Genomic DNA, 25,642 nt, shown 5'->3' with positions numbered 1-25,642 from the left:
CTGCTGATTACAGGGCCCTTTCAGCAGATGATAATCCAGCAAACTAACAACTCCTGAGAAACGCCCAGACTGCCTAACAGCCACATAACAGCAAGTCCTGTCCTAATCCCCACAGCACATGAATAATGCGTCCCGTAGAAAAATAACACTGTAGCATTTCATGGACTGCTGGAATGAAAGGGACTACGAGACACTCCAGATCTTCCACATTTACAATTTGCTTACTCAAGCAGACGTGACAAACAACCGGACTGAATGGCTGAAGAAGTGTTGTGGCGTTGCAGATAAGGTCACAAACTATGGCTAAAATGCTATACTGCTGATGCTATGGCTAAAACGCTGAAACGTTATAGTCAATATGTAGCATTCTAAATACAACTGTTCAGCAAGCATTTCACAGCCTGCAGAATGTGAAGTCTGTAATAGAAGAGGAAGTCTCAAAACAGAAACGTACACTCCCTTCCCTTCTCACAGAAGTGAATTTCTCATTCATACATGAATACAAAAATAAAAATAAAAAAGGAAACGGTTTTGGGCGGCGAGTAGCAGAAGTTAATTTTGTTTGATGAAAAGCTGTATAGCGAGCACAGATGTGTGTGGGGCTTCCTTTGTTTAATCAGAATGGAGACGCTTGTCAGCGCTCTTCTGGCAACGATTCAAGCCTCCCACGGTAAACGCAAGCGCGCTCACCATTGTGAATAAAAACAGGAGTACGAGACAAAACACAATCAACCTCCCACCGGCATCCCTGCTCTTTCTTAAAGGCTTCAGCCAGACACTTCCACTCGCTCGCGTTTCCTTACAGCCATCCGCGATTCACACGGAGGGAACGGGCTCTGCTCTAATCCAACTCAATTCACTCTCTACCACCCGATAACCTCTCAGCCAGCCTGGTGTTAGTGGTGGGGGAGAGGTGTGTGTGTGTGTGTGGGGGGGGGGGGGGGGGGGTTGGGAAGAAAAGAAAAAAACAAAAGAAAACCAAGGACCACTGGGCCAGCACCCTAAAGGAAGCAGCTTATATGTTTTATGTGTCCATCCAAACACAGGTTTGCTGTTCTATTCAACACACCCAATATCAATGTTAAGCAACCGGTATGAAAAAGGTATGACAATGACATATGACAACATTAATTACAATTAAAATTAAAAGTAGATGAATAATTTTTTTAATCAGGGGTCATATCTTTAGGACTTTAGATAAAAGCAGATTATTTTGCTTCTCCAAAGCAATTTTAAACACAAGCTATGAGACAATAGACTGTTTTTCCGGTACCAAAATCAAAGATTTCCCCAGGAAATTTTAGGCACACATGCACACATTCTTACCAACAACAGAACATGTCAACATGCAACAAAACACACCCCTCAGGTCTCATTCCGGGGAACTGCCTCTAGACTGTTACTCAGAGTGAATTTGAATTCCTTCCAGGGGGTGTCACAGCTGGGGGGTCTCAGAGCTGGTGGACAGGTGCTGGAGAAAGGACCTCTCACCCTCCCACTCCTGCTTTGCATCTGCTGACGAAGGGTCTGTAGCCCCAGCCAAGCCCAGCCCACATAATACACCTCTCCAAGGCTTCCAACACTGAGTGTAGATTTATCAAAACACCCTAAGCTTCTCCAGTACAAATGCACTGCCTACTAACCGGCTCAGTGACATCAGCATAACGCCCGCCCCCTTTGCTCCTGTTTGTATGTTTACCCTCCTCTCTCCCGGCTGATATTTGCATGTCCTCTATTGGCCGATGATGTAATGATAGTGACGGTTCCAGGGGGCAAGCAGCCATTCAGGGCCGCTCCTCTGACTCCTGCACGCGAACCGCACACCGTACCGACCGCTGTCCTTCCCTGGCTGTTCAAGGGCAGCTGAGTGTAAACATGGGCGCCAGTAAGCAGCAGCGGTTCCCCCCCCCCCTTCAGTGATGGTGTGGGGGGGGGGAAGGGGGGGTCCTCACCTGGAGTAGGGAAGCAATCTCTCGTGTCGCGCGTGTGAGTGGGCCTCGGGCGAAGGTGCCGGCTGGGTGAGGGAGATTATATCCGAAACGGCGGCACCTTCAGCACGGGCCTGGGGGGGGGGGGGGGGGGGGGGGGGCTGAGCTATATCAACACCAGCAGGCAGCAGAATGGGGTGCTTTAAATGCGGGGTGCGGGGGCGGGGGGCAGCGTAAACGATCCGGCCCCGCTACGCGCTGCTTTATCTCAGACCTCTGAGGGGTCACTCTCCCGCACACGGGCCGGGCGTTACGGCGGTCTGCAAACGCGGCGCGAGGCTCGGCAGCCCGGGGCGAGCGTTCGGCCAGCCCCGCACTGCCGCTCCGAGCCCGGGCTCTGGAAAAAGGACGACAGAGCCATGGGCTGTGAAACGAGCCGGAGACCCAGAGCGGGCTGGCTTAACACCACGGCTGAAAGGGAAGAAAGGGAAACCACCACGCTTAAGAAGAACAGGACTTTATCACAACATAAATCAACTGACAAATGTACAGACCGTAACAGGATTCTTGACTATTCATACTGGTGAAAGGACGAGGACGAGGGGGGGTGGGGGGGGGGCATCAGGCAAAACAGAACTGTGGAAATGAACAGAGCTCCACTTGACCAGGAGGCTGAAACACTGGCCTGTAATACAGTGTGAAGGTACAAAGCAGAGAGGGATGCTCAGCCCAGTTCTAAAACTGGCCAGACATTACCAGCCGAGCACAGCACCCCCCCCCCTCCCCCCCCCACACACGGGCGAAAATCGGCTCCTTCCCCCTGAACAAAGGCTGCGCTTCACTTGCAGCACGACCGCAAGAAATTAATGCTTCAGATGTCTTCTGAGGCGGCATCAAACCGCGCTGAGCCATCGAAGGAAGAACGAGGTGCACTCGAGCGGCCGCGAGCCACAACGCACAAGCAGGCAGACGACTGGAAGCAGAGCCTGATTTGAGAGGGTAAGCGTGGTGTGGCATTAATTACCACACAGGGGAAATATCCAGAGAAGAAAAGGAAGAGAGCACAGTGTGTGTTTGGGATAAATGGAGAAGGATATTCCACTGTGATTAACTGGGGGGGTGGGGGGTGTAGGGAGAATTTTTTGTGGTTTTGTATGAAGAGTAGTCTGCAGATGAAAGCTCCCTAGATCTCCCAGTATGTGATAATTGAGCGTGCCTGAGCAGGCAGTAAAAGCGCGGTGATGAATCGAGCAGCTGCCCGTTTCTCTGTAATCCTCCCCTGACCTGAGGAACGCGGCGAGCTGGATATAGTCCTCACAGGCTTCAGCTGAGGTTCGCCGCGCGCATAACGGTGGCCATAAAACCCCATCCACTGAAGGTGAGACTGACACTTGCGAGACTTATGTTTCATCTACAATCCCTCAGTCATAATGCACTTACGTTTCACAGTCTTTTGATTGGTTGGTGACTTGACAGCACAAAGCAGCTCCACCCGCTCCCCCATCACCGCCATTCGCAAAGACGGCAAACTAAATGCGATTCGGGCACGGCCTACAGTGCGGTCTACAGCCATGCAATACCGCTCATCTGCCGACAAGCGACTCTAAAGTGTTGCACGTATAATAATGACACATGGAACATATGTATGAATAAGACTAAGAGGAGTGCGTCCATATGGGACCAGAACCCACAGTCCACAGGGCCAACGCAGCGATACACGCAATAATCAGCCCAGCGAATTGCCAAGGGGCAGCGCCACAGCACAAAAGAGCCGTTAATCTGCTTAGCCGGCGGTACGATGGCTCAGATAAAGGACCTGTAACATCTGTCAATCTCAGCAGCGCTCACGCGAGCCGTATGGCGGGGTCTGAGAATCACATCGCGTTATGCTAATGAGCAGGGACGTAAAAAAAACCAGGCCGCGCGGCCTCGCCAACGCCGAACGCAAGACACGGGCCCCGAACCGCGCGGGGAAACGCGGTACCTGCCCGCGAAGAGACGAGCGAACCGAAGGGCCGATCGAGCGGCCTGGCCGGCCTCCCACACCCGCCCCAGCCCCGCCGCGGCCTCCAAACGGCTTCAGCGGGAGCCGATTTGCGACGGCAGGTCAGGCGGCGAAAGTGTGAACGAGCCGCGACCGCGACGGCGACTCCGAGCGCGCGGCTCTCCCACCCCGCTGCTCGGGCTTCTGTAAATGCCCGCTGCTGAACGGCCAGACACCTTCTCGGCCACCCGTTGGGGGGGGGGATAGAAAGGAGAAAGCGGGTGTTGAGAACCAATCATCCACAGGCAACACAACTGCAAAGGAGGTGGTGGGGGGGGCGTGGGGGGAGTTTTCAGCTGCTGACAGATGTGTCATTACAGCCAGACCAATCGGCCTAATGGCTGCTGCGGTCCCTTTCATGACTTATCTCAGGAGGCGACCTTTGGAAATTGCCACAATGGATCTCGGGGAGCTTCGGCAGCCTGACGGAAATGACAGAGGATGTGAATATTCCCTCTGATGACCGGAGAGGATATTTCATCTCCAATTATTCCATAAGGTCAGCGGCGTCATTAAAAAATAGCTAACAACGTGCGGCTGTGGAGGGACGAAAGGGAACCAGAAGAAGCCCAGCATAGCGAAGGACAGTTCCTGACTTTAAAAAACAAAACAAAAAAACTAATTGCGACCAGGCAGATGCTGAAGCACATTTTTTTTTTGGATTTGACACGTTTTATTCACAAACACAACATCTGGTACAAAATGTCATCTCCTGCAAGCCCTCAGAAAGTCTTTAGAAACCAATTAGAAATATAATATGAGTCAACAGAGCACGGGGACCCAGCCGCTGTCATTACCATCCAAGCGATTATCTCTCTGCGAAAGGCGGCTTTTTTTTATTACATTACCGTCGCGCGACTTCAAACGCTGCGATTTACCTGCCTGTGACAGACTGCAGTCTCCCTCTTTTCGGTGCATATAAAAGCGTTTCACCTGACGCTTGGTGTGTGGGGGAGGGAGGGTCGGGGCGGGGCGGGGGAGGGTGTAGGGGGGGATTCGCGAAGGCCTGAATAATATTCCTCGATACATAAATACCCAACAAATCTCTCCCCGCCAACGACAAAACATCAGCCGGGAAGGTAAATCCGGGATAATGAAACACAGCCAGAGAGGCTCTGTTTAATAATTTAGCTCTGCATCGAGCAGCGGCTATTGATCTTGCTTTCAGGAGCGTTATGAAAATGTTATCTTCCCTCCTCTCCGCGCCCCTCGGCAGTACCGCCATCCTCTCTGCAGCCGCGAATTCTGTCGCCGCAAACCAGTCGGTCGCTGCACTCTTGACCTCGCGCCCCTCGATTCAGACCCCCCCACCTCTTCCCCCCCCCATCTCCCCCCCATCCCACTATCCTATAGAGATTGCCACTGGTTGGCTGAGCGGTTTCCATAGCAGCACTTGCGCACAGAAGCATTTTTAAGCACCGATGTTAAAAATCCTGACTTGCAATCACACCAGCGGAAAACAAAGATGGCAGTTTGCACCCCCCCCCCCCGCCCCCAGTGTTCCATGCGGTCGCCAGGTCTGCTCTTTAAAGCGCTCTGTGTGAGTTCACCCGCGGGTTCTCCCATCCCTTCCGTTCGCCGCTGCGCCCAACAGCGCCGGTCTTCAGGGAAACACGGTAACGCTCTCAGACCCAAAGACACGCCTGGGTAAGAGTAACGGGTCGGGAGACGAGGGGGAGCCCCTCTCGCCCCCACGGACACGCGCACCGATTTGGACGCAGCTGCAGTGGCGGTGTGCGTGAGCTGCGCGGGGCTAAGTGCCCAACGTCATTACAGACAGCGGCGTTAATGCTGCCTTCAGCGGAGTCTCAAGAGCATTAAAAACAGAGCGAGCGCTCGGCCTCAGTCAGGAATATTACCCATAATCCCTATTAAGGAAACATTTGGAGTCGTACAATGGAGGAGAGATTTAGGAAGAGCAACCCCAGAGCCAGCCCTGGAACCCTCAGACAGAGCGAGGGTGTGTGGGTGCGGATTGGTCCTGCACCGCACAGTTCAGCCCCTGGAAACAGGAAGAGAACAGGAGCCGCGAGACAGCAGCTAATATCCACCATTTTAATAAAGCACACGCTTATTAATGGGTCTGCTGCAAGGTGTTCTACTCAACCGACGATGCTCAATTTGCAAGAATTGATGGGGGGGCTTTCGGTGTGAAATAATTTGATAGAAATAAAACAACTCAACCCATTACGCTCATGAATAATTCATATAAACCACTGCTGGAGAAAAATAAAGGTTTCTGGGATTTTTTTTTTTTAAATACTTTTTTTTTTTTTTGGATAAGTGAACATGTTTTGATGCAAAGCTAAGTTCTTCTGGGTCCCTCTCAACTGGCTCCTTTTACAGACTCCTGCTTTTGCAGCTCTGCTGAAATCTGTTACACGGCCCTGGGGCACTGCAGCTGTGCACTCCATTCTGATCAGGCTGGAGGATGGCTTTTTTATAAACCCTAAGATTAGCCTACAACAAGCACACACAGGCTTGTACACAAAAACACACAAGTGCACACGCACGCATGCATGCACAGGCATACACACGCATGTGCACACAAGCACACACACAAATTCACATGGACACACGCGAATGTGGACACACAGACAAACACAGGCGCATGCACGCTCACACACACACTTACATACACACACACACACACACACACACCGCATGCATGCACACACATTCACATGGACACACATGCACGTGCAAACAGACACATGCACAAAACAAACACAGGCAGGCACAGGCACGCACGCACACACAGGTGCATGCACGAGTGCACAAACTCACACGCGTCTTATGCAGGGTTTGCGGGGTTTATACGTCATAAGTTTTACTTCCACTGCCGCCCTGGCCTCTGCTGCAGGCAGGCTGGGGAGGGGGGGGCGCGTGAGGCGTGAGGCTCGGAAAGACAAACGCTCCCTCCCCCGTGTCCACGCTGTCACTCCTAATGACCGCAGGCTCCCTGTAGCAACCATGGCAGCCGCTGCCGCGCAGCTCAATAAATATTAACAAGAGCAGAGACTGATGGCGCAGCGCGCGGCTCCCATAATTGCATTTCAAAAGGTTCAATAGAACGGGACCGGGAGGGGGGGTTTGTGGTACTGTAAGGAAAAACAAGGGAAGCTTCCCAGGCAAATTCCAGGATTAGAAATTCAAACCGACTGAGCAGAAAGGGATATTTCGCCTAACCCAGCGTACGTCCGATCTCTCAACCCGCGGTCGCAGCTGAGAGATAATCACCTGGCAGCGCGTTAGCGTGAACGCCTGACAGACGCTACGCAGTCATTACTCGCTACCTTTAATTCCCCCATTTAACATTTCCCTAGCTGTTGACATTTCAGATGGTTTTAAATGAGCATTGTGGAGGCGGGGGGAGAGAGAGCGCTCCGCTCCTTTGTGAAGAGCGAAAGAAAATGGAGGAAATAATCAGCGGTGCGGAGAGATGTTAAATCATTATATAAACACCTCTCAGAGAAAGCAGCCATTGAAAAACATAATTAAACGGAAAGGCCGCCGCTCGCGACGCCGCATTCAGCTGCCGGGTTTACGCTCGGTGACTGATTTCTTACACGCCTGCAGAAACGGAAGGGTGAAAAACTTCCTGCTAGATCACACGTTAATGCATCTATCTGCATCTTTATCACACCGCCTTCAATTACGCCTTCGAGTCATTAGGCAGAAAAGGCTTCAAACAATGAAAGAACAGGGAAGAATTCGTAGTGTGTGTGTGGACGGGGGAAAATATTAGCTTTTGTACACACGAAAATACAAAGAGGTAAATGCGTTTTACACGGCCGCAGGAAAGGCTACCTTTTCCTTATTAAATTTGCTCGAAACTACACACGAAATCAGTGTCAACGCAAACAGCAGTGAGAATTCCTCCCTCTTAAATATCACTTCAGCTTAAAAATAGAGGAATTAGCATAATTATGACCCCTCTATCTGTTTAATGGTGCGTTTTACTTCTTCCAAACATATTCCAAGCCGCACCGGTAAAATGATGAGATTATAGCATTAACGACAGGGCTTGTCTAGTCAATGCGTAAATCAGATACACACGCGAGTTCAGGATTCTACGTGATGATTTTCGGACCTGAATGCAGAAAATAAAATTATAGGAAAAATAAATGTTGCTTTTAAAAAAAATAAAATAAATATGACTGATGTTTTTCAATGCTGTGATTTATTCTGGCAATTCAATCCAACAGCTTTCGAAGTGCAATCAGATTGCATCAGACCAAATAACGTTATCGCATCAAATGTATCAGGCTGCACTTCACGCAGTGCAAGCAGAAGCAGAATGCAGTTTATGGGGGCCGGTCCCCTCTGCCTCAGCCTCCTCTTGCCAGGTCGTGGTGTTCTGAATCCTTAAAGATAATTGTATTGTACATCACATCTAATTAAATGTCCATAAGTGCTAAAATCCCAGGAAGAGTGGGCTGTTTCTCTCTCCACCGGGAGCTCGGAGAGGAACACTGCAATCACTCCATTAGAGCAGAGCTATTCCACAGCTGAGCTGCCCAATATCTGCAAATTAGTTTAGCCACGGGGAGGGGGGATGTGCGTGTGTGTGTGAGTGTGTGCGCGCATGCGTATGCATCTGTAGACGTGTGTGTGTGCGTGTGCGCCTGTGTGTGTGCGTATGCATCTGTGGACGTGTGTGTGTGTGCCTGTCTGTGTGTGTGTGTGTGTGTGTGTGTCTGTCTGTGTGTGTGTGTGTGTGTGTGTGTGTGTGTGTATGTATCTGCGTGCTTGTGCATGTGTGTATGTGCAGATGCATGTCTGCGTGTGAGAGAGAGAGAGAGAGAGATAGATGAGCAGGTAGTGACAGAGATGTGTTGGTTCATAACGGGACGATGGCAGACAGCGGCAGACAGGGATTGGGGTGGGGGTGGGGGTGGGGGGGGAGGTTCAGTCGGTCCCTGCCCTGTTTCGTCTCCGCTCTTGACGCTGCTCTCCAGCCTGCACCGTGCGGAGCTCAGAGAGGAAACGCAGTTCAGACGCTCCAGTGAATCACAAACGCACGCACACGCCAGCGAAAATCTGCGCTCGGGGGAAAGCGCTACGACTTCAAACAAACAGCCCTGTTTAGGGGTAAAATATCACCGCTACAGTGATAGCAATAAAAAAGCGTAATAAACAAACATACAATCGAGCACATACGTCTTACTTAATGAATATCAAACGCTCATTATGGACTGCGGCCAGAATCCTAATGGAAGCAGGTCTGCCTGTAATCGATAGGAGAGCCCGGGCCTGAGGAGGCTGTCTCAGGGTTTATGAAGAACCCGAGAGGCTGCGTTTGTTAACTCTCCCCTCAGACCGCCCGCCCCAGAGCCCAGACGCATCCCACACACATTCAGATACAACAGCCAATCACAAACGCACAGAAACCGCACATTCAAACCCGACAGCCAATCACAAACACACAGAAACCGCACATTCAGATACAACAGCCACATCACAAACACACAGAAACCGCACATTCAAATACAACAGCCAATCACAATCGCACATAAACTGCACATTCAAACCCGACAGCCACATCACAAACACACAGAAACCGCACGTTCAAACCCAACAGCCAATCACAAACACACAGAAACCGCACGTTCAAATACAACAGCCACATCACAAACGCAAAGAAACAAGCGTCCTGCACCTACGCCAAACACTGCTGCAGAGATCTATTAAAAATGTGTGTTGCCTTTAGGGAGGGGTGGGGTGGTGGGGGGATACTCATTAAATCTATTTATGCACATTTTCCTTCCACCCGCTACCCTAGGTCTGATTCCAGCCTTTAATCTGGCTGTTTGTCTGGAGTGGATCTGTCCGCTGCGCTCTCTCCAGTGGAGGCCTGATGACTGATTATAACAGTGTGATGTTCGGTTGGTTGCTAGCAGGGAGCAGCACTGAGACTCTGCTGCTCTCAGGGGTAAGAGCAGCGCTGGATGAGCCTGGCAGCGCTGGGGGCCCAGGCTGAGCCTCCACCATTACAGGGCTGCACTGTGCTACCGCCCCACTGCAGTGATGTAAATGCTCTCCTTCATTCTTCATTAAAGGAGCGGGGGGCGGGGACAGGGGGCGGGGGGGAGTGAAAAATGGCCTTTCAGGCGGGCCCTGTGGTAGAGGCGCTGCAGGAACCCGCGCCCGTGGAGATGATTGGCGGCCACGCGGCCCAGCCCGTGCAGTCGCTGCAGGCGCAGTCCTGCGCAGCTCTGCGCAGCACGGCCAGTTAACGGGCTGTGTTCCCCTACCACCCTCATCACATCCGCAGGGTGCGTTTTTAAAAAAAGTTAAATACATAAATAAGCAATAATGCACTTGACTGAAACTGCCAAACTTGGGAGGGCCAAACGATGAGTTTATGTCTGGATGAGCAACAACATATCTTCCCCAGCACACACGTGACTATTAGCTGAAGACACAGGCCTAGCGCTGCCTGTGGGATTGCTACAGCCGAGGGGAAGGGTTAATGAGAGAGGTAAAGGGTGTTCCAGCACCCTAGCACTAGCCCCAGCGCCCTGGTGCCCTAGCCCCAGTGCCCTGGTGCCCTAGCCCCAGTGCCCTAGCCCCAGTGCTCTAGCCCCAGTGTCCTAGCCCCAGTGCCCTAGCCCCAGTGTCCTAGCCCCAGTGCCCTAGCCCCAGTGTCCTAGCCCCAGTGCCCTAGCCCCAGTGCCCTAGCCCCAGCGCCCTAGTGCCCTAGTGCCCTAGCCCCAGCGCCCTAGCCCCAGCGCCCTAGTGCCCTAGTGCCCTAGCCCCAGCGCCCTAGCGGCCTAGCCCCAGCACTACCCCACACAGCCCGGCTGACTGCAGACAGACGCTCCCTCTAATTATGGCAGCAGAGTGTGACAGGCGGGTGGAGGGGGGAAGGGGAGGGGGGTGGCAGGGGTCAGCGATGAGGCCCCTGTTCTGTCATCTCCGCTGATAACTCCAGACACTCCTTGCTCACACGCGCACACACACACACACACACGCACGTGCGCACACACACACACATGCACAAATGCACACCAAAAAAAACACACACACACGTGCGCACATGCACAGACACATGCACAAATACACACAAAAAAAAACACACACATACGCGCACACACACACACACACACACACACACACAAACCCGCACCCGCCAAACCCACCGAAATCTCGGCCAAACGAGGCAGCGGCGTGTCCGTCCGCCCTGCCGGCAGGCGTGCCCGTCGCCCCGGCGACACGCAGGGCCGCTCGTTAGCTACGCGCGGATAAATAATTAAAATGAGACGGACACTCTAATGAATCTGCCAACTACCCCCCCCAGCCCCCCCCCCCCCCCCCAGGTGGACAGAGACCTCTTAGACTGCACTTAATCACCGGGCGGATTAGCGCGCAGCACTCTCTGTGTTATTACAGGCCGGAGGAGCTTCCTGCCTCCCTCAGCATTCTCCCGCACAAATCCGATTAGGGCCCCCCGATACGGCAGGGCCCGACTGTGCCCGGCCGGCTCCGCCCCCTTTCCTGCAGCAACCCGGGCTCCTCCCACGACCTCACAGCAACACCTCTAACGGTCTGTGCCTTTCCCCCGCAGCTCCCTGGGAGCCGTGGAACCCTGTGGCACTTTCACGGCGATTAGCAAGCTGAACGATTCCCGCGCCCTGCGCACGCATCGGTGTCTGAAGCCTGTCCCTCCTTCGCCGAGACTCCGCACCGGTTAGCGTGCGGCTGCACACGCGTGCAGTATGCGTGTAACGTGGGCACTTTCACCCATGGGATGCCAGCTCCACTGCTACCACGTCTCTGGCGCAGGTGCGTGCTCTGCTGCCAGCGCCAAGTCTGCGAGCGTGCACCCACTGAACCCTGAAGCAAGCTCCCTGATTTATCCACATTTTAGTCTCTAATCTGTCCAATGATCCAAGTATCCAATACAAACCTTAATGCTTTAGACACTGTCCAGCCTAACTCGCGGTGTCAAAAATCTGATTCGCAGTCGAAGAAAACAGTCGTTGGGACTGTTGGTGCATCGTGTATCCAACGCCTCGTTTATATTAGTCATCTAGCAACCACTCTTACCCACAGCAGCTTGCAAAGTGAAAGTATGCTTTCACCACAGACACAAAGAGCAGCCGTACCAAAGAGTAGGAAAATACTCCAGACAGCAAGCCTGTGAATCGGCAAGAACAAAAGTTTCAACGTGATTAAAAACGACAGCCAAATCTTTTTCACAAAACAGGCAAGATTCCAGAACAGAGCAGCAGGACAAGCAAACAGAGAAAAAGTTATAATAAAGAATAACTGGGGAATATTGGTGCAGGCCTGTTGAGAGTGCTAGCTGGTTAGTGAGAAAAGTAGTGTTGTCACATCAGGTGATTTAAGTGAACAAAAACCAACAGCCAAGCAAAAAAAGTCCACCTAGCACGAGAATAGCGGCTGTCTCTCTTTAATTTTTAAACACTTTTGGAATCTTGACAATTTTGTCATTCTAGTAATGACTGTACCATCAGCAAAGACCAAAATAACCTACACACCACAGAGTACTACAGGCAAACTAGCACCAAATGGGGGAGGATTTCTCTGGTAGCCTGAGGGGATGGCATGTGACAGGGAGGACCCAATGTAGCCGTGTCTCAAACAACAGTGGCCCACTTAAAACACAGCCACAACCAGCCGGCGGTTACCGCGGGCAACTGATACCATTTTTTTCTTTTTGATGTCACTGCTGTTCCGTGCCAAGTTTTTTTTTTCCCATACACGTGGGCTTCCAGAACACGAAAATAACTAACAATCAAAAATGAGGCCGGCTTTTCATCATTCTTAATAAATCTAAACGCTCCTCTCCTTCAACAATGTGCAGGCATTAGCTGTTGGAACAGCAAGCATAATAAAATCTCACAGTTATATATATTTCCAGAGAGAACTGTGAAGAGAAATGCCAGGTAGCCTCTAACTACACGCGTGCTACAGCCGAAGGCCATCTGGGGTGAGCAGAAACGTTAAAACAGTACTTCAGACAACTTTCGCTCAATAGCAGGTCACAAAGCAGCAAGCATTCTGTGCTTACATCAATCAGCAATTTTCGGTTCACACTCCACAGCTTCCCTTACGTGCAGCTACGGCTCTCTCTAGAGTTTATTTCGCCTGTATTAAGAGCCTTTAAAGCCTCGGACCGTCGGCCATCTGAGATTTGCTAAATAGGTTAGACTGAAGGATGAGAAAGCCGACCAGCAGCTTTGGCTAGTATTACGTACGTGAAATGAGGTTACGTACATTAGATTACATTTTGGCAGATGCTTTCTGTCCAAAGCAACGCACAACAAGTGCATAACAAAGGTCATTAGAACGACTACAAACACAGGTTCAACAATGTACAATACTCATTTTGTACAGGTATTCATGGCCATGAACACATTAAGTCCAGTTCACAGAGTAAACATTACTCTGACCTAACCGATGCTAAGTCAAAAACCAGGAGGCATGACGAGCTACAACATCAAGCTAATGACACAAAGTACGATGTAAGTGCTGGACGTACAAGTTACGTAACTTAAGCTCAGAAACATTAAATTGAGCCCGAAGATTTTTTTCACACGGGGTTATAACCTGAAAGTAAAACCAAATAATCATAAGAAGTAAACACGGCACTCAGTCCCCGGTTCGTTTCCTTTAATCGCGAAAGTAAAAAAAAAAAATTAAAAAAAAACCCTCCACCGCTGTCTTCAGAAGAATAAGTGCAACTGCAGTGTGCACCCTGCTTTGCAAACACAAAAAAGCAGCAAATTATTCCACATCAAAGGACCGTTTGATCTGCGCCTTTCCTACCAGTCAGAAAAACAATCGCCCAATCCTGTGATAAGTACGGGCCTGATAGCCATGCTAAAAAGGCTCGGGCTGCTGGGGGGGGGGGGGGGGGGCGCGGAAATGTTACTCACCAGTTTGAAATCCTGAATGCTACAAATGAAGTAGGGTGTGTTGGGTCGCCGGCTCTCAATGTACACACAATCTGAAAGAGAAACAGGAGGGGGGGAGGGGGGGGTGAGTGTGAACAATATAACTGCTTTCACATATTCATTACAACACAAAAACATTTCCATTTACTAACCGGCTACATGCATTGAGGGTGGTGTGACCCAGAGCTACTGTGCTTGTAGGCCAAGGCTCACCAGATCGCCCGGTTCACCAGGTCCAGCAGGGGCAGCAGAGTCCCGCCTCCACTAACGGGCACATATTTGGGAGTTCTGAGTGGAATGCCCCGTCCAACAACAGCACTAAAGAAAAAGCAGTCTGAACATAATAACCCCCATATGGACCTTGTTACAAATCAGACTGCCGATTGGTATAAATGAGCTCCCCCCCACCCCCACCACCACCACCACATTTTTATTGCTAATTGACATAACCACTCAGCGTAGTGCTTGGACCCAGGCACAGACGCAGCCGAGCGTGTGTGGGTCAGTTCGGCTGTGCGGTTAAATTGAATGTGACTGCTGGTACAGCCAGGTCACACACACATCTCCTTAACAAAGACATTCACGCTGCAGAGGACAAAAGCAGACGGGCACTTCTGCACTGGCTGGGGCTAGGCTACAGACAAGAGTATGGGCATGGGTGCAGGAGTGCATGCGCACAAACACGCGTGCGCACGCACGCACATATGCACGCACGCACGCACGCGGACAAACACGCGTGCACGCACACACATAAAAACGCACGCTCGCAAACACGCGTGCACGCACACACATAAACGCACGCTCGCAAACACGTGCACACACGTGTGCGCATGCACACACATATGCATGCATGTACGCACACAAACACGCACATATGCACGCAGGCTCACAAACGCCCATGCACACGCGTGCACACATGCACGCACGCAGGCACACACACACACCCTTTCCTGGAGATCAAAGACAACTCCACCCCCAGCAACATGAAACAAAAGGACGACTTTCCTGTGGGGTTTAATAAAAGCTCTGAAGCTGTAATCATCTCCATGCAGCTCTATGACTGGGAATCACATTTCTTAGCCTGTCAAATGAAGGCTCCCTTTTTAATTACAGGGGTATGTTCAGGTGTGGATATGCTCCTGTGCTTCTTCACATTAAACCTTTTTGCACATCAGCAGTTGCAGATACTGCACATTTAAATTAAGAAGCTTCTTTACGCAGATCTGTGTGTGTGCGTGTGTGTGTGTGTGTGTGTGCGCGCGTGTGTGCATGCAAGTGTATTGCTATTGTTCCCAGCAGACATCATCAGCCACACTCTGGAGTTCTTAAGTGGACAAGAGCCATTCTGCTGCGTTTCCATCAAATTATAATTACAATTTGCTTTTCAAAAAGTCCTGATTTAATGACTCTGTACATTACAAAAAGATCTTTGAGAATAAGCCGCACAGTGAATAACCCGCAGAGTAATACTAACTGCACCGACTGGGAAACGAGGCCAGGGGGAGGTATAAAGGGCCATTTATAATAATAAAATAGTTTAAAATAACCTATTCAATAGAACGGCTGTTCTCAGAACACCGCCTCACGCTTCCTACATACGATGTAAACATATTCAACACTCCCGATAACAAATCTGAGCTAAAGTCCACGCAAATAAATATTTGATGGTAAAAACGAATAAAACTGACAACAGAATTGGGCAAGGAACCTTTGCGGATTCCTGCAACAGTACAGATGAAGACCCGAATACAAAAGAAAATGAAATCTCTTTTAGCCGCACATTCAATGCATTCTCTCGCACTGGCCAGGCCACAAGTCCCACTTGTCACACAAGGGCTTTGTTTGTTTCGAAAGTAGGCATTACACTTCAAACTGGAAATGACTCAGCACTTTTTGAACAAAGGGATAAAACTTTCATTTGCTACTGGGAGCGCACGGGAAATGTGATGATGACAGAAAATAGAGCATTTATAACGACATTTTACAATACGTGTTAAATGCACACGGTTAAAAAAAAACACACAAAAAACCAAGACTTGGCTTGAAGTCAAGCCAGGGTGCCTCACATATTGCTATACAGGTGTAAAACCACATAAATGGCAGTGCTCTGTACAAGCGAGGTGTGTCAGTTCGCAAGCAGGCGTGGCTAAACGCCGAGGCTCTGCGCTTTGTGTGTTAGGCTTCAGGCTGCCGCTGGACCGCTGTTCCATTATCCCTCCGTGTGAAAAGACACATCCTCTGAATCCAGGGAAGAGCTTCAGATGTGGATATGTATGCAAGTTCCCTCCAATAAGCATACATACAGCACATCTGCCTGCATGTGTGTGTGTGTGTGTGTGTGTGTGCGTGTGTGTGTGTGTATACAACACAGAGACGATGGGCCTGTCATCCAGAGCGTAACACATGCATATACAGACACGCCACACACATATATTTAATTTATTTTCTGACTGGAAGGAAGATCTTGACTGAGTGACCTTTATACTCTACTATCAGTACTGACACAGGTGATAGATAAAGCCTCTGACCCAGTGGTCTCCAACCCTGGTCCTGGAAAGCTACAGGGTCTGCTGGTTTTCACAGTGACTCTGCACTTCATGAATCAATTAGAGCAGCTGATTACACAGTTAACTCAACTCACCTGGTGTCTTGGGTCTCAATTGGGTGCTGATTTTAAGGTGAAAACAAAAACCAGCAGACCCTGTAGCTCTCCAGGACCAGGGTTGGAGACCACTGCTCTGACCCAAGCTAGGGTGAGCCATGCTATAAGACCTGCCTAAAAAGGTGATATTTAAATACACTGAGCAGCACTGTTAAAATATATTTTTTCTTGATATTTTTGCTATTACAAACTACTGCCAGGTGGTTTTGCAGGTTATTACTTATGATGAACACTTTAGCACAAGACATTTTATTGTAACTGCATAGCCCTCATCAATGAATTTTAAACAACTCCTAAGTTTCTCAATTACTTTTCTCTCAGCAGGTCCAATTAAAACCTCCATCAAGGCACATGATAATCTTCCCAAGTCCTATTCAGCCACTCAAATTCCCCCCTGCAATTTCAGCTGAACAAATTATCCCAACTTTTCAAATTAAGATTTTAAAAAATGTTTGCTCTGAAACCCAAACCAACAAGATGACAGAATATAAATAACCATATATATGATAAATGTATTGTTTTCAGATTCAATCAAATTACAAATTAGTGTGTTGCTCAGCTAGTGGTAGTCTCTATGCCAGGGGTGTCCAATACGTCGATCGCGATCGCGATCGACCATTCAATCGCAGAGGCCATGTCGGCAGATCGCCCTGTCATTCATCCGATTTCCTGACGGCTTCTGTGTGACCGACAGGTACACTTGATTGAAATGCGGCCAATCTGCTGCTGTTGAGAACTTCGTTACATTAAGCGTATCCATTCATCAGTGGTATGGTCACGTAAAAAAAATGTCTGACCCTGCTCTACATAATTGCGGTAGCCTTCGCTGAACTGGGGAGATATGATCCAATGTCAGAACTACTTGAACCTAAGATTCATTATTTTAAAAAAGAAAAAAGACTACCGCCTGAAAGAGCCCAATACGAACTGGCAACGTGAAAAGCAATAATGTTTATACTTCTGACGGCCGTACGGTCCTAGATACAGGTTAATGTTACTGGCGCAGATCTCATCTCAAAGCAGCTCCCAAACAGCTTACATTTCAGTCAGGAAATCCATTCATCACAGCGGTGGCATCGAAAGCTGTTACTAACAAAAGGCGGATATTTCATTCAACATGTTTTTTAAACATCCATACGTATTTATTTTATTTAGTTTTTGTTGCAGATGTCGCCGTTGTTCCGTTTATCGGTTCGAAGCGGCAGGAACACAATGGAGATTTAAATAGATTTAGCACAGCGCGCGCCACATGTACAGCCGCAACGAAACGTAAATCGGTTTCGAATGAATAGTTTCCGCAGACAGATACACGGTGGTCTTGTTATCTGCGAGGATTTTGAAAGAAGAATTTATTTTCCTTTTCCCCTTTTCTCTTTTAATCGCCGTCATTCGGTCGTCTTTCTGACCGACTCCAGGCTACAGAGCCGCGTCTCCTCACGACCTGGGTGCTGGAAGTCATTTAAAAGATAAAATAAGTGAAAACATCCATCACTGCGCGGAGTGACCTATGAGGGCACAGCATTTGTCAGGAAGGGTGGAGAGACAAAGGAGACAAAGCTGAATGAAATGAGATGACATGTTTCAGACAGTCAATTCAACTTCAGAGGGGATTTACCACAGGGAATTGGGGCTTAGTGTCCCATAACCCTGCCAGTACATTCATTTAGAGAGGTCTGGCTCCTCTGTCAAAGAAAAAAAAAACGTCTTTGTATATAGACTGAGTCACATAACGTATATTAGAAAAATAAATCCAATACCAATACAGGGCCACTTTTATCAGCAGGAAACAACATTGCACATGTGCTAAGAGTGTACCAGGCCAGACTAAGCACCATCTCCATCTCCATAGCATAGTAGCAGGGTAGACAAACCACATGTGTTTTGAAATGAGAGAACCCTATGTGACCACTCCAAGAAGTGAATACAATATCATGTGGTGCCTACAAATAAAAATGTCTTTTTTTTTTTGGTGCTCAAGCCGCTCTCCGTCTCTCTACTTTCACAGTTATCTGTCATCTTGTGTCTTTGGTGTTGCAGTCGCAAAGGAAACGGCTTACCAACAAAAAGCTGTTGGAACACCGTGTGGTCGAAGGGTCATTTTTGATCGACTGCTGGCTAACCTCTTAAACTCTGCTTGAGAAACCTGACAGATTCTCGCAGAAAAAAAAAACCAGACTTGACAGAAATTTAACGGCAGCTTGAGGATGTGCGAGTAATAACAATCAGTATTCTACATGTAATGGCCTGGTAATACAACATCTAAGCAGTTCAGCTGATGCCTGACTTCAGGAGATTGTAGGAGCAAAATAATTTGATTACCAACTAACATGTAATGGCCATCATATTGGGGCAAAACCAGAAGCAAAATCATACTGCACAGGGCTTTCCTGAAAAGAGCCCTTGCTCTTTTTTCCCCCCTCAAGTTTCAACATTGTCCCACAGCAAGGATTATCAAGTGTTTCTTAAAATCTGAAAGATATGCAAATCCATGCCATCTATAAACACACTTCGGGGAACATTCTGTGAAATTTAAGAATCAATTAAATTAAAGACTGAAGAAGGCGGATGCAACGACTGTCACCCTGGTATGATTCTCCTTCCCCTCTAGTGTTTTGGACACCACAGCCATTTTGAGAACCCGGTGTTCCATAACAGGGAGTCCATGTTTCACCCGGGATGGGAGGGGGTGCAGAGCTGGAGGGGACGGGGGGGGGGGGGGGGGGTTTGGGATGTTTTGCAGGCTTTCCCCGCAGTCTCCCAGGGTACTTCAGCTCCCTCGCACTAGACCAGAAGGTGGATTTGCAAGAACGCAGAGTCCTTCAGCACGTCCCTGGCCGAGCCTGCACTTAGAGGAGGCGCAGCCTCGATGAGATTCCCCACCAGCTGGTGGGAAGAGAGCGGGATTTTCTCCCCCTGAAACCCGATCGCTCTGCGGCCATCGCTGCTTAATGCACCGTCACTCCTCGCCTGCCCACATGAGTACACATAACAAGAGCGGGGTGAGGTAAACTCCAGCTGTGAAGTCCTCCTCTGTTATCGCTAACTGCTCACAGAGCTGATCTCGGAGTCAAACGAGGCAGGGCCAATCAAAACACACCTTCGCTAATTCAAGAAGAAGAAAAAAAAAATCCTTCACCATCACCGCAGCCAACAAGTTTCTGCTTAGGACACAGATGGAAACTTCAGACAGCATAAACACTGAGCAAACAAGTAGCTGGGTTTAATTTGTAAAAAGAGACAGAATACACAGAGAGAAGGGAGCTTAAAAATAGATGTATGTGGTAAAACAGGGAGGTCCAAAAATAACTAGACCTGAAGACAGGTCTGATGACATTCAGTCAAAACACCAGTGCTTCCAAATTTCTCATGGCAATAAAACAGGGAACCTGAAAAGGAGCAAACGAAGGGGAAAGAGAAGACCCAAAGTCGGCAGGTGACGCATTTAAACCACAGAAGGTAAACAAGCGCTCCCATGTTTTTTTGGGGTCAAACCCAGGTAACCCAGGTAACAGTGGGCAGAGGGGTGGCTTCGGCGAGGGGTTCTCACTCCGCAGGTCTCCCCTAATTAACGAGCACAACGGAGGCAGTGATTAAGCAGAGGGGGGACACTGGTAGAGCACCCCAGTTGGCGCTCCGCTACGTGAGTGAGGAGGGCGGGGGGGACATTTCGGGTTTTGTGGCAGGTGGACACAAAATCTTTGTGGCGCTGGGCCGTACACTGCACCCCCCCCCCCCCCCCCGCACCCTTGCGCATTCTCACCCCGAAAGAGACGGCAAGCGGAGCATCGCACTTTAGCGTTTTGTGCAACCCGTTTATCTTTTTCTCAACCCAGCTTAGAAAGCCCCACGGCTCCTTTGTAAAAATAGGCAGACGTGTTTGGGTAGTTTGAGCCAATTAGAAGTTAAAACAAACAGACTATCTCCCCCCTCCCCCCCTCCCTCCCCCCCGCCCCCTCACCTACACCAGATGCTCCATCGGTGAGCCATCTGAGTCAACATCACAGCAGTGATTTTTGTGTGGGCCAGAAAAATGTGCGGCTGCTGATGTTGAGCCCCAGGCTGTTTGGAGTGCGCAACCATAACGAGCCGAGAAGCGCAAACACCTGCGCAGAAGACAACACGCGCCCCGATGGCTGCAGATAAGAGGCCGCGAGATTCACTATGAATCACGACGACCTGCGAGGCTGGGAGTGCTGCGCACGAGGTGGGCGGACGTCCACCGCACACATCGTCTAAGAAAGGAAAGGCAGCTGACGAGAGAATACTCAGAAGATACCAGATTAATAATGTAGAAAAACTACTGGCAGGCAGAGCTCATAAATATTTACTGAGACAATTGATATGGCCGCACAATTTGGAAATAATTTGCGAAAGTCGTACACTGGGGTCTACGTGGACACTAGCGAGAGATCCACAAACGCAGATGTGTGTGAACTGGGAGCCTCTGTGACGTAAATATGCCCTCTGTGACCTTGACATCGAACATTCTTTCCTCAAGGATTTGGAAAACAGTGGAATTAACTTTTGTATGATGTTTGAAAATTTGTAGGAAATGCGAAAACGGACTCATTTTACTGACTGGAATCCTGTACTTACATCATGGTAGCCATTCATCTATAAAGTAGGCTACTCTCGGGTTTTAGCAATAACCGTACTTAACCTTAGTTGTAACATTAGTTAAAGATGACTGATAATCAAACCAGTGCTAATGAAGACTCATTTGAAAATTCAGAAATGATTTTCCATGTTGCCTTAGGGAATGACATCTCTCTTTCAGCAACACATTCTTTTCGCCGTTCACACGAAAAGTTTTGATTTTATCCCTGTTCTTCTTTATGACAAACACTTGACTTTCCTCACATTGTATTGCCTAGCACATGCCACAGTCTAATTCTGACAGCATTCAGAGTTTTCAGCAATCAGAAGTTTGACCCTTTTAGGCTAATGCCTGCACGTCTGCTTCAGAGATGAGGAGCTGGATAAGGGCGTGAATGTGGTTTCAAACCCATTCGGTTTAACAGTAATAACTGAGGCTCCTATCTCCGAGGTTCTCCTGTATTACCATAACAGCCACTCTCCAGAAAAGTGCCAACATCTAACCGCCCTCTGCCATCTGCCATCGCAGTGTTTGCAGCTAACAAACAAGCACGGAGAAATCACAGATTATGAGGGCTCTACAGTCCCCGCTCCTCTGGGACAGCCCTAGTCCATACACACACACACACGTATACACACACAAGCGCACACACGCACACACACACTCGCACTCACACACACTGCACTGACTCCGTCCCCTGAGGAGAAATGTCACCTTGTGCATCATCTCAGCAATTGCTTCCAGATCTCCAGCGTGGGGAGCAGAAAAGAGCAGTTTTGTTCTGAGAGCCTGCCGACAGAGACGGAGCCGTTCAGAGTGAGCTGAGCCTGGCTTTGCACTCTGGCCTCCAGCGCTTCCCACTTCCAGATACTTCTGAGCTCCCCCCCCCCCCCCCCCCCCACTCCGGGGGTGTCACCACACACATTCTCATCACGTCCAAAGAAAACCTTAGAAAGTCACAGCCGCTAAAATATGTAAGGCTCTCAGATGCACCATTTTCAAACATGTGCACACTCCCCCCCCCCGCCACCCCCCCTTCAGGGACCGATGCTACACTAGGAGGGAGAATATGTACATCTGATGTTGGAAGATTCTCAGGCTGTGTTCCAGCTCCAAGGACAGCAGAACAATGATGATTTCATCTTTTGATATTCCTCCAGACGGGGAGGGGAAAGACTCAATCTGCCACAGCGTTTTCACAGAGAGAGAGAGAGAAAGGGGTTGAAATAAAGGCCCCAGTCTTTGGTACGGTCCCCAAAGCAACCACTGCATGTGCGTGAGAGAGAGGAGGAGTGTGTGTGTGCGCTGCTGTGTGTTCCCATGTACTTGGTGTCGGCAGGTCAGATGAAAGAACGGCTGTTTTAGGTGTGTGTGCGTGTGTGCATGTGTGTGCGCATGCACGTCTTCATATCCTTTTCAACGGTCAGCATTTCCAATTAAACAGCCAGAACTCAGTTGAACTCATCCTGCATTCAAACAACAAAAAGCATCGATTGGTTGCCGTCCTCGACCACCACCATGTTCAATACAGTCCTCCCAGGCCCAATAACCGATCCTTATCTTTTGTGTCCAGAAACGAGTTTCCTTGACTGTTGCCCCAAAAATGTTACGTCACACACAGAAAATGAACATGAAAGTGATTTGTGGGACGGAATGTTCCGGCAGAGATAATTCCATCCAGGAGATGACAAATGCAGAACGGCTATGAGGTCAGACAGCGTGATCCTAAAGTGAAAGCGAGGTATCTGGCCTGCTTTTCACACATCTATTTTAATGAGCATGGCATCCCTACAGCCGGCTGAATCAGAGCTTCTGAAGCACACACAGGGAAATCCACATCATTACTCGTGTTTCTGCTTCATCTGATGCAGAGTAAGCACCGGTGAAAACTCACTGAACCCAAACAACGCGTTATTCAAAGCAGCACGCAAAGCCACCGGTTGCACCTTCAGATGGGGCCACACCAAGAGGCCAGACGGTGTGGGCGGCGCCCGGGCGAACTGTCAATCACTTCAAGGTGTAAGCCGCTCTGCTGCTCCAGTCTTCCTCACGAGGGAAACGAAGGGCAGGTTCAGTCAACAGCCGCCGACCAAATTACTCAATACAGACACAGGTCCAGCAACACCGTGGGAGTGGCGTGCGATGCCAGCTCCTAATTTAGCTCTTAGGTGGGGGGGACGTATGCTTCAATAAACATGACCACCCACAACAATACCCCGAGCACCTCCGACATCATTAAAAAGCATTTGAGGCGTATTCTTATCTCAGCTTATTGCTTATTCTGCAGTTGTCTCCCCAAATGTAAAATTCATTATGCGGCAAAGGGGGGCAAGGAAAGGAACCGTTGGAGTTGGAGTTAGATCCGATTCAACAAAGGAAGGCTGGTTTCCATGGCAACTTTATCAACAACTAACACTGGCCCATTGTTTGCAGTTCTTTTGAGGTCATAGCAGCAGCTAAACTCACCCTCGTTCTCAATAACAGGTCTAGTGAAACTTGACGACTCCATGCAGTGGCTAACAACCACTTCCGAGCATTTCTATTGTTAGCAATGTTTCAATACTGACATTGGCCAGGTTGTAATTCATTTGTTCTTCCCTTAAGTGCTTTAAAAAAAAAAAAAACTGAAAAAACTAAGTATGTGTAAGTAACAAAACTGTGCTGCACTGGTGGTCTGCCACCTACACAAAAAGGGCCAATGAGCTTAATCCCATAGGCTTCATTTTTCAAACGATCGCTTGAGCCAAGTCGATAGTTCAGCGTGCGTACACACACTGCCACTGTGAGCGTCCAATTTATCAATGTGAATACACTTTGATCCGAACCCTGGAGGCCTATATGCACTATTTGCCATTGGAAGAAATGCAACATAAGCAGGACACTTGGTGTTCTGACCGTTTGACCTGGAGCAAACGAGCGGAGAACATTTTTATACTTTCAGTCAACAGTACCGACTAGCTATACTGTTAATCAAATGCCTCCTGGCTAATGGTGGAAGCGTATTGTCATGAATTTCTAAGCTCACGCACTACAAAGCAAAATATTTCAGCGATGAGTACGAAAGGCTCCCCTCTGCTGAAAAGAACACACTTCACCAAACGTGAAACTGGTATAAAGAAAATTACACCCGTAAAAAACCCTTTTAAATAGAACAGGGTGATCACCGTCATCGTAAAGGATAATACCAGACATCGGGTCTCCCTAATGATACTGCTCATTCTCTTACTCACTCTTTCTACAGTCAGAGAATGTGCGTGCGTCTAGCACGCGTTCCTTTCGTATTCTATTTAAGTGCAGTGATTCTTTTTCACTCATTCAGCTGCTCAGCTAAAGAGCTCTGCTGAACCTGCAGCACTGTGTAGCACTTCTGACAGCAGAAATGACAGTCAACTGACATTCTGTCAGGACGTGACAACAAACCACCTCTCTTCACCTTGTAAAAAAATATATTTTTTAAACTGCATCACAATTTGTAGATGCGCAAGCAGCATCACGTACACTTCTGAAACCTGCATGTTTTGTGTAGTCAGTCACTTGTACTTTTTCCACTGACTGGCAAACTAAACCCCCCTTATTGATGCAGTGATATTTCCTCCTCTTTTTGGCCATCGTCTCTGCCCGTGAGCGATCCTTCTCTGACTTTTTGCAGCAGCCCTGCTCATTCCAGTCCCTGTAAGGAGGACAGAACACGTCTCCTGAGGTGCCCCCCAAATTCAGCTGGGGGCACCACCTACTGTACAGAAAATCATTACTCGTCAGGAGAAGCAACCGCCATTGGTGTATTAGCAAACTGCTTCCATCCACTGAGGTGTGGTAAACACCGGTCACGGTCATAGTACTGGAGTTATGAGCCTGGCAGTTCATTCATTTTAGTTTGTTTATCCTGAGACTGTGGTTGACAGAGCTGCGGCAGTTACTGGAAGCAACTGGAAAAACTGGCCTGGAAGGTTCAAACCGAAGCAGAGAGGCGGCCATGTTCCTCTTCCAGGGCTCTTAAGAGGAGCACAGGGTGGCAGTGTAATTAGGCCAAAGCCATCCAGACATCCACAGACCACTGGGAGAGGAACAGGGAGGCCACTCTGTGGGCGATGCCCGGAGGATATTTTTTGGTGGGGCGAGCTCGGCTCTGTCAAAATTACACAGCCCGGCGTCCAAGATGTCCAGCATTCTTGGTTAAAAACTCCCAATGTACCTCGAAATAAACAACCATTGTCATTTTCTCTGAACAGGGCTTAGCAGGAAGAGAGAAAAGAAGAGGCGGCAGAGGGGAGAGAGGGAAAGAGAAAGCAGGGGAGGGAGGAGTCCCAGGAGACAGGCTGAAAGGAGCTTTTTCTGCTGCCTGGAGTAGCAGTTGGAGGTTCTTCTTCTCTTCAGCTCGTCTTTCTCAAACAGAACAATTAAGGAGCCCTGACTGGTGCAGTTAGCGCCCAAACGATGGTCCATTATTCACACGCTCCACCAGGGGAGCGGCGGCTCATTACCCAG

General features: G+C 49.2%; 1 protein-coding gene across 6 annotated transcripts in view; it reads right to left on the bottom strand.

Annotated features, from left to right (window-relative positions):
• The window catches only part of rerea (arginine-glutamic acid dipeptide (RE) repeats a), a 190,812-nt gene that overhangs the window by 78,250 nt on the left and 86,920 nt on the right, over positions 1–25,642 (bottom strand). For all 6 annotated transcript variants that reach the window (XM_035387349.1, XM_035387350.1, XM_035387351.1 and 3 more), the window contains one exon: positions 13,881–13,951. In XM_035387349.1, the coding sequence (XP_035243240.1) occupies positions 13,881–13,951 (71 nt within the window). The remainder of the gene's footprint in view (positions 1–13,880; positions 13,952–25,642) is intronic.

Source organism: Anguilla anguilla, chromosome 13, assembly GCF_013347855.1.
Source record: "Anguilla anguilla isolate fAngAng1 chromosome 13, fAngAng1.pri, whole genome shotgun sequence".
Classification (NCBI taxonomy): Eukaryota; Metazoa; Chordata; class Actinopteri; order Anguilliformes; family Anguillidae; genus Anguilla; species Anguilla anguilla.
The sequence above is the reverse complement of the archived record's forward strand: the minus strand, read 5'-3'. Positions and strand labels throughout refer to the sequence as shown.